Source organism: Solea solea, chromosome 2 (genome assembly GCF_958295425.1).
Source record: "Solea solea chromosome 2, fSolSol10.1, whole genome shotgun sequence".
NCBI classification, from domain to species: domain Eukaryota; kingdom Metazoa; phylum Chordata; class Actinopteri; order Pleuronectiformes; family Soleidae; genus Solea; species Solea solea.
This window is the reverse complement of record NC_081135.1, coordinates 22,555,136-22,574,487: the sequence shown is the minus strand read 5'-3', so window position 1 is coordinate 22,574,487 and position 19,352 is coordinate 22,555,136. Positions and strand designations below refer to the sequence as shown.

General features: G+C 42.7%; 1 protein-coding gene across 4 annotated transcripts in view; it reads left to right on the top strand.

Annotated features, from left to right (window-relative positions):
• The window catches only part of bcl9 (BCL9 transcription coactivator), a 28,679-nt gene extending 10,029 nt beyond the window's left edge, over positions 1-18,650 (top strand). For all 4 annotated transcript variants that reach the window (XM_058612950.1, XM_058612959.1, XM_058612969.1 and 1 more), the window contains 8 exons: positions 6,757-7,247; positions 10,625-10,938; positions 11,543-11,650; positions 11,792-11,978; positions 12,957-13,053; positions 13,165-15,370; positions 15,811-16,083; positions 16,246-18,650. In XM_058612950.1, the coding sequence (XP_058468933.1) occupies positions 6,961-7,247; positions 10,625-10,938; positions 11,543-11,650; positions 11,792-11,978; positions 12,957-13,053; positions 13,165-15,370; positions 15,811-16,083; positions 16,246-17,285 (4,512 nt within the window). In that variant the 5' untranslated portion in view covers positions 6,757-6,960 and the 3' untranslated portion in view covers positions 17,286-18,650. The remainder of the gene's footprint in view (positions 1-6,756; positions 7,248-10,624; positions 10,939-11,542; positions 11,651-11,791; positions 11,979-12,956; positions 13,054-13,164; positions 15,371-15,810; positions 16,084-16,245) is intronic.
• Positions 18,651-19,352: the final 702 nt, after the last annotated feature.

The following is a 19,352-nucleotide window of genomic DNA, read 5'->3' as shown; positions in this document are numbered from 1 at the left end:
AAGAGATCAACTTGTGTAATACCCACCCCCCTATATCTGTATCATCCCCCTGTTTTCATTGCCCTTTCCATCATTGTGATGGACATGGCAATGCTTCTGTCACTTAGACATGATGTAATAAAATATGACGTTACACACATGTTGCCTCCCTGCAGATAAGAAGGGGCATCATCTGCTGACCATAGGGAAGGATGACGATAGTAAGGTGGTTACCTATATTGTGGAGATGTAGAACAGAAAAGGCAGTGTAGAGACCGCTGAGATGAGTGGTGTGAGTGAGAAGGAAAGACTGGTCGGTTTTAAACTGAATGTGTGTGCAGTGTGTGGCAGCAGCACCTCTCACACAGCTTTGTCATTTACACCAGGTGTGTGTCTCCCGGTCACCTCCTGCAGAGCTGCTGTGGAGCTTCTTATATAAAACATACTTTTAAATATTTTTGGTACTCTGTATTCAACAAAATGCCAGTATGAGGCAGCACATCCATTGGTGCTGCACATGTTTCACAATAGAACTTTGTTGGAAAAAATTATTCCACTGTATGTTTTCCTGTGAAACACACATGGCTCATGTGAATAATAGGCAAGAGGTCTATTATCAAAAAGAGACACGCAGTCAGTGAGAACCGTCTCATTCGTTAACATGTGCCTAAATGAAGAGAGACACGCCGCAGCCATAAAGCACTGCACAGTAATTCAGTGTGAAACCAGCCTAACAGACTACAGTGACCAGAAGCGTGAATGTGAGTACAGGATAGTAGAGAAATTTAGCTATTGTGCGTGGGGAGCAGTAAAAGACTTTGGAGAATGCGGAAAAGCTTAAAATTTCATTGCAAATATTTGCGGTTCATGGTTTGAATTTAAACAGGAGCTCACTTGTGTGTCTCCTTCCTGCCACATCAGATGTGTTATGTCAAATGTAATGTCTGTAGTGTCGCAGATCTATCTTTAGTCACAGTCAGCATTCCTTACATTCTGTGTGTGCCATGTGAGCTGTTAGTGCAGTGACCGGCAGGGTGTGGTTAGGTGAGATAGTGCTCTCAGGAAGTCACCTCAACAGGTGAGCATATAGGTGCTCCTTCAGTCTCACAGATGAGCTACGCTTGGCTCAGTGCAGTTTAGCTTGCCGTAGTGTGGTTTGGAATAAGGGCTGAACAATCAATCGAAATTTTATCGAAATCGCAATACAGCTTACTGCAAAATTTGTTAAAGCCAAAATATCATTTTAGATTTATTATTTCACATCTTATTCGACAGACTGAAGAGAACATCTTTATTTTTCACAGAGCTGCACAAATATCACACATTAATCCTTTTAAATATGTATTTTGAATGAAAATGAGAATAAAGATGTAAAAATGACCATTCCCTCTGATATCGCAAATCGTATCGCAATCACATTTCCTGTCAAAATAATCGCAATTAGATATTTATTCAAAATCGTTCAGCCCTATTTGAAATGGTTAACCCAACCCATTTCAAAGTGTGAAGGGCAACCAGGCTACACACTGTATGTAACCACAGTGACATCATGACACAATGTAACCTGCCAAAAAAACGAACAAAGAAGAACACCGTGTATCCCTGATACGTGCCAGCATTACTTATAAGACAAAAAGCAAAAATGGTCTTGAATCCTCTCTCTGTCATTGTGCAGGGTGAATTTAAAATGGCACATTTTGTTTTTCCAATTCCTTTCTTGTTCACATGTGAAATTGATGATTCTCTGTTGACCAATCTATGAATTGCAGATTCTAGCTCCACCATAAAGGTGCTGCACCACTGTCCAATTGGAGGATGACCAAAAGTGGCATGGTACATATCTGATATTTTGGTACTTCTAACAAGTTGTGACAATCAAAAAGCAAATAATTTTGTAATGTAATGAACCGAAATTAACTGAACCGCTTAGTGGAAACAGGACTATAGAGTGTCCTCTAATGCAGTGGAAGTGTTTTTTTCTTTTTTTAAATTGATATTTGTTCTGTTTGCAGTAAAGATATGAGCAGGTAGGAAGAAACAGAAATGAAATCCACTAACTATTAATAATGATAATCTCTTTTTTTTTATTGTGTAAAATTGTCAAACCTATTCCCTGGTTATTAGATTTGAGGATCATTTGCTTGCCTTTTGAAAGTCTCAAGAGGGAAATTAAATGAATACATCACCCCAGGCTGTCAGAAACCTGTCAATACTGAGTGATAACAGAACCACAATAGGAAAAGTATTGGTGGATTATTAGAAACTAATGGTAGCAGTCCATCAACATTTAGTTAAATAATTGTACATTTAAACCTTGTTTTATCTTGAGTATTATCTTTAAATACATATACGTTTTTTTTTAAATTAACAATTAATGGTCCAGACACACACACACATATATATATATATATATATATATATATATATATATATATATATATATATACAGATGCTTACATCAAAAACTCTTGTACTGTTAATCATTCAATAATGATTATCAGTGTACACGATTTTGCCCTCAGGCCCTTTTTGGGTTAAATTCAAATGAGTAAAACCAGTAAATACACACAGTAGCACCAGGCAGGTAATGTTGACTGTTGATTTCAGCTTTTTTGTCCCATTGAACTTGCTCTTCAGACACTAATAACAGCGATACAGCATTCACTGAGATTTATGGAATTTCAATGTGCCCTTATCCAATAATTACCACCTGCGGCTTCTTTTCAACAAAAGGTGCTGGGCTTGCCTTGAAATTTGCATTTATTCTCATCCTCAAAACCAATTAAATGATTTAGTTTGACTCTGGAATTTCAGTGTAAGAAGTGACCTTTGTGTTGCATTTTCTGAATAACATTTGAGACTAGAAGCCAACCCCAGACCTATCAGATTGTAAAAACCGTCTGTCAGTTTCTGTTGCATCCATACCAGGGAACTTGATTAGAATTAAAAATAGGAACATTTAAGTTGTGCCCTTGAATTAGGCTTTTTTTCTGTTCGAGAGAACTGGCTCCAGCATCTTCTGGATGCCTTGCAGATGGCAGTGAGTTGTCGTATAAACTTGCATAAAACTGCCAGGAGAAGTGGAAATAATATTTCTGATATTTGCTTAAGCAAATAATGGGCTAAAGAAATAGCTGAGATGGAGGCTGAGCAGACGGACGCATCAGAACAAGAAAAAGAGAGCAATACTCCATTGTGACTGAACTGGCAAAATGGGATTTGCATAAATAGGACTCAAACATCAGCAGGTCCTTTTACAGCCAACAGCAGGACTTTGTGTGTGCGTGTGTGTGTGTGCGCGTGCGTGTTTTCTGCACATGCCGCCATTAAGAGAAAAAAGTAATCATAGCCATGTGCTAAAATTTAATCTAGTGGACTTGGTTTGCAGCAATGTCATGGTTCCTCTCTTGTTAATCCTGATCCTTGTCAGTGGAATGCACCACGACTACTATGCACTATACTGGTAAAAAATCCTCCCATCTCCCCCCCAGAAAGAATTAGGGTGACGTAGCTGGTAAGGGTTTGCACCCAGCCAGCGTACAGACTGCTACATAAGGATGAAATTAAATGCTCCCCTCTAGTGCCACCCGCATTGAAGAACCCACATCTAATTGAATTGAACTATTTTCTGCCCTCTTTCCATGTGGATCCCTATATTTGTAGCAGAGGCAAAAATCTAATTTCCAGAGCCTCATTATTCTGTTCTCCCATTAACAAGCATGAAACCACAGCTCCTCGTTAGAGCTGTTATCGACAGTTCACCGTCTTTACTGGAGATAGAGGAAGTGAAATCTCTGAATATCTCTACCCTGCTTTGTCTTGTGATGGTACTACTGGCAGCAGCGTGCCTGCCTGATGTGTTGTGTATGTGTTTCAGGACCCTCCTTACAACAGTTGTTTGAGCAAGGCAACTAATTAGTGTCTCGTTAGCATGCGATTGGAAGGAAAGGGTGATTGACAGGTCCTGCTGTTAGTATCTATGCGTACACATGCACATGCATTTATGAATGATTGGAGCTTAGGTTCACAATGCACCGCTTGAAGATGTGCATGCTAGTTTGGGCTAAATAAGAGAGGAGGCTGTTTTTTGACATTGTGCAAAGGACGTTTTTGTTTTAAAAAGGCGTCTATTTGTATGTCTGGACATTTGTCTGCCATGCTGCTCATTTTAGTCAAGGATCCACCTACTGTAGATGCCCCATGCGAGCATAATCACTACACTCCAAACAAAGACCCCTTTACACCTGGCATTAAAATGTTGACATGGCGACACACAGGATGTGACGCTGTAGTCTGCTGCTGGAAACCTTTACAGAAGAAGAGGGGGGCGGTGACGTAAGGATGATCGAATGGCAATCGGATCTAGACGTGGATACCGGAGACGCATGTTAATACGATGTGTGCATGCATATGGTGAAGCGCTATCTGATCATCTTTAAAATAAATGGTTTTGTATTAAGTCAATTTAGACAAAAGCTCCCTTAAAATTAATCTTTTTTTAGTTCTTTAAATCCCTAAACATGTTAATTTGAGGTTATTTACAAAACAAATAGACTAAATGCCAGTTTGCATTTATCTCCCTATGCCTCTCATGTCTCCAACTCATAAACATTGTGTCTATTGCTTAAGAACACAATTGTTTTGCTAAGCAGTTTGAAAAGACAACTGACCACACTAGGTCATAGCACATAATACTGGATCAATGTATCTTTGTGAGAAAACTGGCCTGGAAATTCCTTGTAAACAGCCCTTGAATCTGCCACTGAGAATGTTGTGGGAATCCTGATGATAATGAAATACGGTACTATGTTACTGTGGCACTTTCACTGCTCATCTACGGCATCTCTTCTGCTCAAATATCTTGAAAACAGTTTTGAATTTTGTCCAAACTGCCCATTTTCTACCTGCATGTTGTTGGTGTTTTTGTTCAGAGCAACTCTTTGGAGGGTCTTCACTGTCTTCGACAAGCCTGTTCAGTGCTTTGATGAAAAAATAACTGTCAATAGCAAGCAAATGCATGCAGTCTGTATTTTTGACCCCATTTTGTCTCTTCCCTCCAAAAACCCTACCACCAGAAACAGAAGAACATAATGTCACACTAAAACTATCAGAGCTGTAGTTTGAGATGGAGTTCTATCTGTGTGCTGTATATTATTGCTGCAAAATGACCCATTGTGTTTCTTTGCCTAGTCCTGTCACAAAATGGAAACATTTCTCTTTATTTCTTCTGATTGCTTACTGCTTGTGTAATCAATAATCAACCCACCACAGCCTCTAGAGATATGCCACACTGTATGTTTTAGTATTTAAAGGTTAGCCTAATTGGTGTCATTTGGATATGTGAGCCTCGTGTGTTCTTTGCCTCCTCTTATTGTATAGAAGCCAGCCAGCCCCTGCTTGTGAGCAGTAGTAATCTGTGTCCCTGAAAGTTGTAAATCACTTCTCCCGTAGACCAGCACGAGACGAGAGTGTTGCTGCTGTAGCAGGAGTTGCTGCATTTGTGTGGTTCCCAGTGACAGCCCACCCCCACTTCCCCCAAAACTCTCCACCCCCTCTCCCCAGGGGAACTCTGGAGCCAGTTACAATGTTGAGTGTTTTGGAAGAGCTCCTAAATATTTTCAGGATGACAATGTAATCTGACTGACTAGGCCACTCTCTCTCCAACAGGATTCTCATGCAATTCTCTTGCTCGCTTACCAAAATGCACACACAGAAAGAAACACACGTTTGTTGGATCACAATAATTGCAGTCCTACTGGCACCACCACCCTTCACTGTTTCCTACACATAGAGTCCACTGCTGGTATTTGTGCCTTTAACTTGATACCCCACCCAAAATGTTTAACCGTCTAAGACTATGCTCTGGGCCTAACCTGACTGCTACTTGTTTAGCCAATACCAGCTTTGATATGTGAGAAGTTCAACATTCAGTAGTGTTAATGGTTATGGCCATCAAAAACATTAATGAGATACCATATTTTTAATCTTTAAAGAGTTTTACTAACAATTTGCATTTGTGAAATGCACTTGTCATTGCTCTCTGGTGGACATAGTATGTAATGGTGATTCTATTTTTAGTCAGAATTATACACATGTTATTGCTTTTTTGTGTGTAATTTAATTAACAACATAATGATATGGCGTACCTCATATTATGAACTATTCTTGGCCAGTTCTAATGCTCCTGCTTCATTAAGGATTCAGTGGAGGGATGAAAAGGGTTGCAAACTGGCAGCTCTGCATTCTTGGTGTGTTTACCCAGTATGTTTGTTCAGTACACTTGTAATACCAGGCACACAGAACAGTGTAGATGGTGATTATGCCACACAAGAGTTTTACTGTGAAAACCTATAAGCACAGGTGGTTTTCTCAACATACAGTACTATGTAAAATCCCTGGGGCACTGGAATTGGGCATTTGGATTGCGACTGAAAGTTGAAATTTCTTGTATGTCAGCAAGCTGACTTCATCTGACACAGGTTTTACCAGTAAAATGAATTAGGATTCCACTCCAGGTTTAGGAGAGCCAAGCACTAAATATTTGACACTTTAATGTATAGAAACTTCATTCATGTTTGCAATATTTTCTTAACGTGTTCCAATAATTTGATAGAGACATAATGGTGGCCTAAGACTTTTGGTCACTGCAGGAAACAGGTTTTACCATTTACATAAACAATGGCTAGGCTCTATTTGCTGTGCCACGTTTCAAGCTTACACTGGTAGTTTGTAAGCTTGTGCTTTTCTTAACTTTCTTTTTTCTCTTTCTCTCAACAGTGTGCCCAAGGGCCGATGAAAGCCCCCTTGGGGGGAGTTTCATAAATACACCCCGAACTAGAACAGACGCCTGGACTATTGTTGTTTTTACACACTTTTTCACTCACTCACTCACACTCTCACACACACACACACACATAAATACACACACGCATCCACACACGCATCCACACACACATCCACACAGACAAGGACATAGAGAGAATGTTGGAGGTCCAAGAGGAGAGGCCAGCGGCGGCAGGTACAGCAGCGACACATTTCAATAAGAAGGAGAGAGGAAAGAAAGAGCGAGAAGAGGCAAAGGACAGTCGGGGAAGCCTTTCGAACATCGGGAATCCTGTTCCTGGCTCAAGGAACGTGCGCGCCAAAGCACCGCTCACGCACACAGGCAGTCCTCACCAGCTGATCACTCCACCCTGTTCTGTAGTCCTGGGACCCCCATCAATGCACCCCAATAGGCTAAAGAATTCCCCGTCCACCAACACACAGAGGTGAGTTGAAAGCATGCAGGTCTGATACAGTTACACAGAGGGATGTGGGATGGTAGTGAATAACTTGTGTGTTTGTGTATCTGTGTGACTGATCTGAATGTTAATAGAATGATTAATATTGTGCATTTAATCAAGACTGTATGAGCAGACAGAGGCACAGCATTTTTACTGCACACCACAGCAGTTTTCAGACGTTAACTTGACTTAAATGACTGGAAAATTGGGTCCAAACATATTCTGGAGATTGTTGTTTGAGTCAAAGCATCCAGACTAGGGGTGGTGCCTGATTTGAGCACAGAGCAGAAAGGACAATCGCCACCTGCTTACTATGAATTATCCGGACCTTTTTCTGCTGTCTCTTGAGGGCTCACTCGGACATTATCTGGAATCTGAAGTCCACTGGCAGGAGACATTTGGAGTGACTTTTGTGGACATTTGCGATTTCACACAGAGCTCCTTTGAACAATTTAAGAAACATTGCCCGAGGTCAACTTATGTCTGAAAGCAGCTCAAATAAATGTAATTCTGCATCTGCAGATAATTCTTACAACATCATTATCAACAATTTGCCCTTCATTGTTCTATTAACGGTTGATTAGTTGCATCGTTTCCCATCTTTAACATATTAATAGACTTTGTTGGGAATAGTGAGAATGGAGAAATACACATGCTTAATCATTTGTTCAAGAAAGAATAAATAGATATAATCAGGGCCCTGTAGTACAAGGATATGTTTTTAGTTATCTGGCTTCAGTAAGCCTGACACTTGCCATCCTTTTATTTATAAGGCTGGTGATCAACTCATTTTTGTAACTCTGAGATTAGCCCTGGTGTTTTTGGTGTTTTTGGTGGAGTTGGAGTTCTTAATTACACGAGACATAATCAGAACAACTAAGAATAAAACACTAAATATGGTATGAGGAAAAACCTACAAGTAAACAGAAAAACAAGTGACATTCAAGTAGATTAAATGGTTCAAACTTATTGAATAACAGGAATTAGGGTTTTTGCTTTTATCTGATGAACAAGGTAGCACATTAAAATAAGTAATGCTGCTGAATGGGGAGAAGAGAAGCAGTCAATGTCTGAGGTCAGTCTCACTGAAATGATCATTTATAATCATGGGACACAGTGTGCACATCATTTTTATTATAAAACACATCAGGGGTTTTGTTTTGTTTTCCATCTGTCTTCAGTCTCCTTGTGTTGTAAAATTGATTGTTAAAATATAATAAGGATATAATAGTTGTGTTTTTATTACTTGTTAGAAGCTTTGCACACATAGTAACTCTGTTATATTATGGATCTATTGCTCTTAGTGACAAGTTTTATTCTGATCTACTGACATTAACTTGCTTTAAAGTGGGCTAGGTGTTTAGCATGATACCACGGCATTTTGTGCTACAGTCAAGCAAACATCATTGTAGCTATAAAAACCCAGAGTTGCACTGGAAGTTACCTTGATAACCACAAATTGTCCTATTTGCAGTACAGGCTCAGGTCTTGCTCATATATAGTACTCTGCAAAAGTCTAAGGCCACCATTAGAGTTGTTGTTTTAACAATGCTATAATGATCATCGGAACACTTTGATAAGATATGATAAATATGTGTGCAGTTTTAAAATAAACACTATCCAGTACACGACCCTCGCTCTCTCAAACCTGGAGTGGAAGCCTAATAATTAATGTTACCGGTAAAAACCTGTGATTATCCTACTATTTTGTTGTTACATTTATGAACAGCTTGCTCATATCAGACCTACCTTTACTCGCATCATTTAAATCCAAATGCCAATATTCACAGGATATGACAGACACAAAAACCACAAAGCTGGTGGTGACCTGAAACGTTTGCATTGTACTGTAAGACCACGCAAATACATGTTCTGCTTCAGTTCAGCACAATAAAGTCAAGTCATCTTTTTTTTGCTGATATGAATGTTTGTTAAGTTATAAGTGCATTCTTCATTCCAATGTTTGGTATTTTGCAAACTCATATCGTACCAGTTGCAAGGTGTGTAATGTGCTGAGTTTCAAATTTTGAAAAAGCTGATCAGTAACAAGTTCACACACAACTCCAACTATGGACCTTATACAGCATTTTTCCTCTGTCATATTTTATTTGTCCCTCTGAAGAAAGTTTACTTATCTAATGATTAAGATATAGTGAGCTACCATTTCTAAGGCCAGTAGTTTGCTCATTGGCAGAGGGCTTTACATTACCTCACAAGCAGGATTTATTGTGGGTAAAAATCTGACTATGTAGAGGAAACTCAGGGAAATTTTCTCTACGCACACAAAGGAATGAAGCTCAGATCTACTTGTCAGCCACAAAGGTATCATACAGCAATGGCAAGTGCTTACAGAGTGTGTGTACATGGTTTGTCTCTATGATGTGACTAAATGGACGTAAACCTGTTTAAGTCACATTGTTCTTATGCTTGTTTGGGTGTAAATGCGTATCTAAGATCAGCTTCCCTGCTCCATTATTTTACCTGAATGATCCAGAGTTGTTCTAAGGTTGGGGAGTCCACTATGCTTGAAAGTGATCTTTGCTGACTCAGGGAACAGCTGTGTGGATTTAAAAAAATTCTGGCTTTGCCCTTTTTCCTTCTAGTTTGTATCAGTGTGCTAGGCTGCGGCTGTGCTTTCTGAACATGTTGGCGTTTTCTTCATGCTACAAGTGTGTGTTTATGTATGAGCGAGAGAGACTGACAGACAGAGAAAGAGATTAGGGTGTGGTGAGGGAATTCTCTGCCAGTTGGATGTGTCCTGCTTGCCTGAACTGCTCTCATAACTAGTAAGCAACAGTAATTTGTAGATGGCCTGTCTCTCAACAGTCTTGTTTGTTCAGCTTTAACTGTGTCCACTGAATTCCCAGTGTAATGGTTACAAAGAAAAAACAAGAAAAGAACAAGGGTTTTACTTTTGGTCCACTCCCTGTCCTTCTCCTTGGTGCCACTCTGGGTAACAAGGGTACATGTTATTGTGGGGAGCTGGGGGATATCAGACTTCATGGATGGCCAACTGCCTGAGTATGTACCCCCCTCCCCTTGTCTGGTTTGTCCCCAATTCCAGAACATTATTACTGGGTAACCTAACTTCGAGCCCCAGGCTTCTCGCTCGATATGCCCCATTTCCCCCTTATTGTGTGTGTTTTATAAATTGAAAGAATGGCAGAAAATATAAAAAGACAAAACATTTTTTTTAGAAGTATGCACAGTCTTTTTTAAGCACACATTTTGTTTAGAGGCTTAAAAAGTTTAAATGGACTATAAATAAAACATCAGCTAAATAAAGCAGAACATTTATTTTATTCATGTTTGCAATATTTGAAGTATTAAATTTCCTGTTGTTTTTCTATTTTGTCTTACAGCCCTAAACCTAAGACGGAGGCCATGGTACGATCACCTACTGTCATGTCCCCCTCTACTGCCGCCCAGATGGACTCTAAAATGCCCAATCAGGGGAAACCAGGGAGCACTGGCAGCCAATCACAGTCCTCACCCTGTGATCCCAAGAACCTGGGCAATAAAGGGGCTCAGAATGTGGCAGGGGGTATGGGGCTAAAGAATGGACAGGGTCTGACCTCTGGCCCAAGCTCCAAGGTTAAGGTCAAAAGGGAGAGAAGCACCTCAGTGGAGTCGTTTGAACAGCCAGAGAGCGGCACACCCACAAGTGAAGAAAAAGGTACAAGCCAAAGTATTTAAAAATTGTCAGACTAATCTGATGTTGAAATGGTAGCTGGGGACATAAATGCTACATTTAAATATGAGACTATTCTCACAATGATAAAAAGTTGAACTATGGTAGGTGGGTGAGATGCCAAGATACACAACCTTTTATGACAGCGTTGGGAGAGAAATTAGAAGCTGTGCTTTCATGCTTTGTTACTGAACCTTGTTCTGTTTGTAATGAAATGCCTTAAAAGGCTTCATGTAGAGAAAAGAGCTGTGGTGCTTCAACAATGTTGTGCTGTTATAGTCAGTAATGTTTGTGTTGTAATTATTACTGAGGCAGTTTATCAAATGTATTCAGCCCTGATTACATGGAGAGGAGGCACAGATTTTGCACAGAGATGTTGTTTGTATTCCTATATTGTGCATATTTTAAAAATGTGCAGCACATATTTATGTGTGTATATCTATTGCATATACAATGCAAGTTGCCCAGAGAAAGCAACAGTTGGATAAATGGTACAACAAACAAAACTCATGAATCATGGTGTTTGTGTGTGTGTGTGTGTGTGTGTGTGTGTGTGTGTGTGTGTGTGTGTGTGTGTGTGTGCGTACAGACAGTAGCAGGGTGAAGAGGATGTGTGTGGCAGAGAGAAGGCAGCCGTACAGTGGGGCTGACTGGTGCTCTGGGGGAGAGAGTGATGAAGATGACAAAGGATTCTTCAGTAAGTGTGCATCCAACCATGTTTAGCACTTCCTCTTCTGATCAACTTGACTCCTGACAGCCCCTTAAGTGTCCCACCACTGTATTGCCAATAAGCTTCTCCTGATACTACATTTATGGTTTTCCTGTTGTGTTCCTTTAGACTGTAACTCCAGCGACGTGAAGCCCCAAGACTCAGTCACACATTCTACCTCCAATGCCGGACTCAGTCGCTCCTCGACACCTTCTCACAATACACTGGGAGGCCAGGGCTCCACAACAGAACCAGCCAGCGGCCAGAAACCAGGCACAAAACTTGTTTACGTCTTCTCCACAGAGATGGCAAACAAGTAAGTAACCTGAGTTTCCTTTTGTGTCGTTTGAGACCGTTGTCATCCTTCTATTTGTAACTCAAGCCATAATTGCATATCTAAATCCTGCATGGGTAGTTTATACTGTATACTAGGGGTGGGCGATATAGCAAAACATTTTTTACAGTAAACTCACACAATCACAATTTGATCACAATTTTCTACGACACGATTTTCAACAATTTAGTTTTTACTGCTGTTACTGAACAGTGCAACCAAACAATGTACAATTTTGCCAACTTGTGCCAAGTACAATGGACATTTAACACTTGAAGTACACTCAGTCTGTGTGTTTATGAAGGATGAAACAAATAAGGTATTGATGTGAAATGTTATATGCATGTTGGAAGAAATAAATGTCCACACTCTAAGTGCTGAGTGTCTATATGTTCTTCACCTGCTTGTAAAAGTAAGAGTGTCAAATCAAAGCAGCTACAGATTCTGTCCCAGAGGAAATTTCTCCCCTGCGATTTCTGACCACAGTCTATAAGCTAAGCAGGAAAGTTAATACAGGTCTTGCTGCATTTCAGGTAAAGACAGCATCAGTTCTGGTGAAAGATTACCTAATACAGTTAGAGTTTAGTTAATGTTTTTACATAAAAGAAAACACACTCAGACTCCCTATCTGTGGTTTTTATTGTCTGTAAATGTAAGTGTACTGCACTAGTCCCAACTTTTACCAAAAACAGCCTACAAAGATTTTTGTGTCTCAGCACAAGCCTCAAGAGGTTGCATACATTTAGCTTAGATTAACATTCTCTTTCAGGAATAAGGGAGCAAATATGTGGATGGTTGGGGAAGGTGTATTTGTGTGATTGCTTCGTCAGTTGACCTTGGGATTACCTTCATGGTTCCATCTACCACTCTTTCATTCAGCCCACTGTATGCACACTTGTATATGCACACACTTATTGTATCTGATGACTGGTATCTGAATGTCTGCCTTCTTGTCCTCAGGGCAGCCGATTCAGTTCTAACTGGCCACACAGAAAATATCATTGCCTTCCACATGAAAAACATCTCCAACAGCAAGGACAAAGCTCATCTCCTCTTGGTAAAGACACAGATATGCTTTTTTTTTATTATGTACATTATGCACATTCATCCACATGACTGTGGGTATTTGTATATTATGATTTAATGTGGTTTCTGTCCTTTTTTAAAGAACAATGCAGCAAGCACTCTCCGAAATGACTCTAAGCCTCCTCAGCAGCCCCCATCCCTTGCCCAAGATCCGAGCCACCAGCCTGGATCCAAACCATCCTTACCTGGCATGGCAGAGCCAGCCCCATCCCAGTCTTCAAACCAAGGGAGCCAATCTGGTGTTCTTCCACAGGAAGGGTCATCTGCTGCAGGCATGGAATCCAAGAATCTTCCTGGCAGTAGCCCAAGTAACAATTCAGCTCCAGTTGACCAGGCCCCTGTAACCCAACCCGAGGCAGGCCTCAACCCTCCAACAACAGGTGAAGGAGGGCAGGGTGGTGGCTCAGGTGGACCAGGTCTGACACCCCAGCAGCAACAGCAACAGCAGCAGCTGGCACAAGAGCTTTTGAACATGGAGGCTAACACAGAGGGTTTATCCCAAGAACAGTTGGAGCATCGGCAGCGCTCCCTGCAGACCTTGAGAGATATCCAACGCATGCTTTTTCCTGATGACCGTGATGCCCCCCAAACTGGACCCCCACAGCCCCATGGAGGACCGCATGATGGAGGACCGGATGGTGCACCCCGGAGGTCTGAGCAGGGCCCCCTACAGGCCATGATGGCACAATCACAGAGCCTCAGGCCGCCAGGTGGGCCAGGAGGTCCTCGTCCACAGGGTCCGCCTTTTGGCCCACCACATGGTCCCAGAGACATGCCACCATTTCCACAAGATGAAATGGGCCCACATATGGGTGGTCCAGGGGTCTGTGGAGAAGGAGATCAGATGACCCCCGAACAGGTGGCTTGGTTGAAGTTGCAACAGGAATTTTATGAAGAGAAAAGGAAGAAACAAGAAATGCAACACCGGCCACTGCCACCAGACATGATGATGCATCCCCATGGGCCACGCGGCATGATGCGTGGGCCACCACCTCCCTACCAGATGGGTCCAGGAGAGATGTGGGGGGGACCCGGTGGTCCACCAGAGCATTATCCAGAACGCATGGGCATGGGCCCTGGCCCCGGCCCCGGCCCCGGCCCAGGCCCTGGCCCCAGAGGCATGCCACCACATATGCAGAGGATGCCTGGCTTCTCAGGTATGATGAATCCTGAGATGGAGGGACCCCCGAGGCCTGGAATGGGCTGGCCTGATGACATGCCTCCCCGGATGGGGGATGCACGAGGATTTCCTGGAGGACCAGGGGGGATGTTCGCTGGTCCAGGGGGTCGTGGTGAACGTTTCCCAAATCCTCAGTCAGTCCAAGAAGCAATGTTTCATCAAGGGATGGGGGGAGAGAAGGTCCTCCCTCCTGGGATGATGATGGATATGCAAAGGATGATGGGACATCAAAGAGGTGGAATGGAACCCGGGAATGGAATGGGTATGTTTCCCAGAATGCCAGGTGATGGTCCTATGAGTCCATCATCAAGGCTCCAGGGAATGGGGGGCAGGGAAATGGGGCCTGAGTTTGGCATGGGTCCTGGCCCTGGGCCGCATATGCACCCTTCCAAACTAAGAGATGCTCCAATGAATATGAGTCCAGATGAGATGATGAGAATGAGGGGAGGTGTGGGACCTCAAATGGAAAACATGGGTCCACAAGGCAGGCCCATGCAGGGTCCTGTCTTCCCTGAGCAGACACAGCCTGGAGACTTTCCTATGGGGCCTGGGCGGCCCTTCCCAGGGGGTCCTGGAGTAATGAGGGGTCCACATGCAGACCAAGCCTTTGGTCCAGAGCACAGATCTACACCAACAGGAGGTAATGGTCGTATGAATCACCTCCCTTCTGCTGGTGCCCCTTCACAAGGTCAAAGGGGCCGCAAGCCAGCAGATCTGAATGTCCAAGCAGGAGGGGGGAACTCTCCCAGCGTCAACCCACTCAAGTCCCCACCTCTGAGGCAAGTGCAGTCTCCGATGATGGGCTCTCCCTCGGGAAACCTTAAGTCACCTCAGACACCATCCCAGCTGGCCGGCATGCTCACTGGTCCCACTGGCCCAAATGCCCCTCCAGCTCCTCAAGCTTCAGCACCAATGAAGTCCCCCCACTCCATGATGGGATCAGCAGGTGCCTCTCCAGTTCATATGAGGTCTCCTTCTCTTCCTAACCCCTCCCCCGGATGGGCCCCCTCACCAAAACCACCCATGCAGAGTCCAGGAGTACCATCTCAGGGGGGGAAGCCTCCCCTGAGTATCACCTCACCAAACATGATGGGAAATATGGAGCAAGGTATGTTCTTCCCTTTTCTGTGATCGTCAACTTATCAGCTACTGTTCTTCTTTCAATATTTAAAATTTGCACATAACATTATTTAACTTATAATAATATATAAATATTGGAGTTTAATTTAATTGTTTTAGGAAGTTTGGTGTCAGTGATTGTTTATATTACTTTAAAAATATTCAAATTAAACTCAGATTTTTAATCTCTTGAAATAGAAAAAAAACAAGTCCACAAAACAAAAATATGACAGACTGAAAAAAGTCACACCAGTCCTCACATCTCACATCTTCTGTATGAAGGGTTGTGGTCCTGTGGCTTCCTCACATGGTCACTGGACTATAACAAGTGACATCACTATTACTAACAAAACAAAGAATGAATATTCTAACTAAATAAAGTTCACAATATTCTTGTCTTAGCAGTTTTCTTATCATTTCATCATTCAGGGGGAAATGGTCCTCCCTCAGCCCCTCCTTCATCAGGGGCTCCATCTGGCTCCATGTCCCACCCAGGCAACGTCCCCTCTGGCAGTCCGTACACCATACCACCTGAGCCAACACTATCCCAGAATCCTCTCTCCATCATGATGTCACGCATGTCCAAGTTTGCAATGCCCAGCTCCACCCCACTCTACCATGATGCCATAAAGACAGTTGCCAGCTCTGATGATGACTCGCCTCCAGCTCGCTCCCCTAACCTGCCTTCAGCGAACAATAATGGTAACAAATGTTTTTTGTTTGTTGTTAAATCTGAAGTTTGAGTTCCACCATTTTCAGTTTCACCTTAATTACTCCATGTGTATACACTTTTGTTTTGATGAACTTTTGAAAAGACATTAACAGAATATATATAATCAATTCGTTTTGATGTTTCCCATCCAGGTATGGCAATGAACCACCAAGGCAATCCACGTATGATGGGACCTGGAAATGCTGGACCCATGCCTGCCCTCAGCCCTCTGGGTATGAATCCAATGGGATCCCAGCCCCTCTCTCATGGCATGCCTCCACAGATGCCCTCCCCAAATGCCCCTAATATGGGCCCAGGCATGATGCCCCATGGCATGATGATACCACAGAATCCTCAAGATCCTGGTATGGCAAACCCTCAAATGATGCCCCAAGGACGCATGGGTTACCCTCATCGAGGCCAGGGATACCCCCTAACACAGTCCCCTTCCCAGCAAGGTCCCTTCTCCCCACACAATGGTCCTGGTCCTCAAGGTTTCCCTGGCCATCCCATGGGCTTCCAAGGAGAGGGAGGACCTATGGGAGGACGAATGGGTAATATGTCTCATGGTGGAGGGGGTGATGGGAGTATGTGCAAGCCCAATACCCCAGGCGGGCCAGAGTTCAACAACATGCAAGGTGGATTCAGTGATGCAGATCTTCATGAGGTAATGCGGCCGGGAGCGTCTGGCATACCTGAGTTTGACCTGTCCAGGATAATCCCATCAGAGAAGCCCAGCCAAACTCTGTCTTATTTCCCCCGAGGTGGAGGAGATAACCCGGGGGGAAAACCTCCACACCCTTCTGGCTTCCCCATGCAGGGCATGATGGGTGATGGACCACCACGGATGGGAATGTCCATGCAGGGGATGGGGGGGATGCCTGGGGGCCCTGGTGGGGGAATGGGCCCTCAAGATATGCCAATGGGTAACCCTGGCCACAACACAATGCGGCCACCTGGATTCATGGGTCAAGGCATGATGGGCCCCCAGCACCGGATGATGTCCCCTGGGGGTCCGGGAGGTATGATGCAGGGGAGACAAATGGCCCACCCAGGCCCTGGTGGTTCACCTAACATGATGATGTCACTGCAGGGCATGGGTGGCCCCCCACAGCAGACAATGATGATGGGGGGTCAGATGAGGCCCCGTGACATGGACATGGGATTCAGTCCGGGCCCTGGAATGTTCTAATCTAACAGAAAAAAAACCTTGTATCTAGAATGTTCTTGGACAAAATGCAAGGTTGGAGTAAAGGTCATGGCATTTATTGAGTGTCCAGAAAACTCTTATGGACTCAAATAAAGGAAGTATAATACGCAGCAGTAATGTCCTGTGGGAACTTTTCCAATGGAGACTCAGACAGGCCCAGATTGGAGTACTTTTGCCACAAGAACATTGAATTTTGAACTCATGAACTTCAGAATGTATGGGATTGTTGTGCATCAAATTTGCAAAACTGTTGTGTTTTTTGATTATCTGACTATAACGATGACTTCATCATCAAAGAGGAATCAACCTAACTAAAAGTCAGCGTGGAGATGCTACAGTATATGTCTACTTTTTTTCAAAATTAAAAAACAAATTTGTCATCAAAGTGGTATGGAACAAGAGAACGGAATAAGAAGAATTTGTGCTTTGTGAAGACTTTAGTGGAACTCCATCTTGTCTCTCGCTCCATTGTTTTGACTGTTTCTGTACAGTATATACGTGTGAGAATGTGTACGAGTGTTTGACAGACTGTATGTTTGTGTGGTATGTATGTATGTGTCTGTATGTATAGGCATTCTATCAGTGACCTCTCAACTCCTCTTACCCAACTTTCACTGGGGGAGGAATGCCCCCTTAAAATACTGTACTGTTTACCATTGGTGGGCTATTCGAATTTTAGTCTATTTTAATTTCCTTTGTAACTCCAGTGTATAACAAACCAAACTATGACCTCATTAAGATAATAGTATTATTAAAAAAGCACAAACATGGACCGTCTGTAGAAAGCGTCTTTTTTCTCCGTTTTTACCATTAAGAGCAACACATTATGTGTGAGGATCCTGGCAGCTTTGCAGCACAATAATAACCTTGTCTCCATTTGAACTTGTGGATGATAGTTGATGTGGTGCTCTAAAACTTTCAGGACTCGACTTTCGCCAGTGTGAATAATACTGCAAATACCCAGATGTACTGTGTGTTCTTCTTGTTCCTGTTGTGTTCCTGTTTTGTTTTGACTCTCTTGTTGACTCTGGGTAATAATCATTCCCACAGCAATAAACCCCCAATGGTCAGCAGAATGGGACAGGAGTGGCCCAATGCCACAGCAGGTATGCCAGGTATTATAGAACTAGAACTAGGTAGATCTGGTAAAAAAATTAGTAAAGCAGGTGTGGTGTCCACACTGAGACATGCAGAAATGTAAACAAGTACTGCTTACCATCCAGTTGACTTCCTCTCTTTTCTCTATTGTATAAGCTTGTCATGTGTTTCTCCATTGGCTTTGGTGCAGAATAGCCTACCAGGGCTGTGGTGATGGACTACAAATAAAAGATATTGTTTTGGTATATACATGTTGTCCATGTAGTGTGGTGTATGTGTGCATGTGTCTACGTCGCTCTTGGCTATTCACATCTAGTCAATTATGCAGACTAGTTCATGTCTCGTCATTCTAAATGTCAAAACAACTTACAGTACCAATGTTCAGCCAGAGCTAGTTGTCCCAAGATGCACTATTTTCTACTTTGGCATGTTATCGGGAGGTACTTAAGTGAGAGCTATTTGAGGACACCTTTGACGGATTTCAACTCTATTAACCTGTTGTTAAATAGACTGGTACAATTGAACCAAAAAAAACTACATTGATCAAATGTATTCATTTATGCCTCATCAACCGTATACTTAGAAAGAAGCAGGTCATTACAAACTCCCAACAATGAGGTATAATTAATTCTAACAATGTAGAACTCCAGTCTATGTAATGGGCATGTGTTCATGCATAAATATACTGTATTCCCAGCAAGTCTCTGTAAGGCAGCAATCTAAAAGAAAGTCGCTCAATATATCCATTTCTGCCTGTTCTACTTATCAAAACATTCCGTCCACACACTAATGTACAACCTGCTTTGTGCGCATCTTAAAATCCAGATACAGCACATAAAATGTTTTGTAGTCCCTTGAGGAATTAAACGACTGGATACAAGATGTGATTGTGAGCTCAATTAAACTGGCAAATTAACTGCATCACCAATTAGATGCAGCCTCTTACGGTGA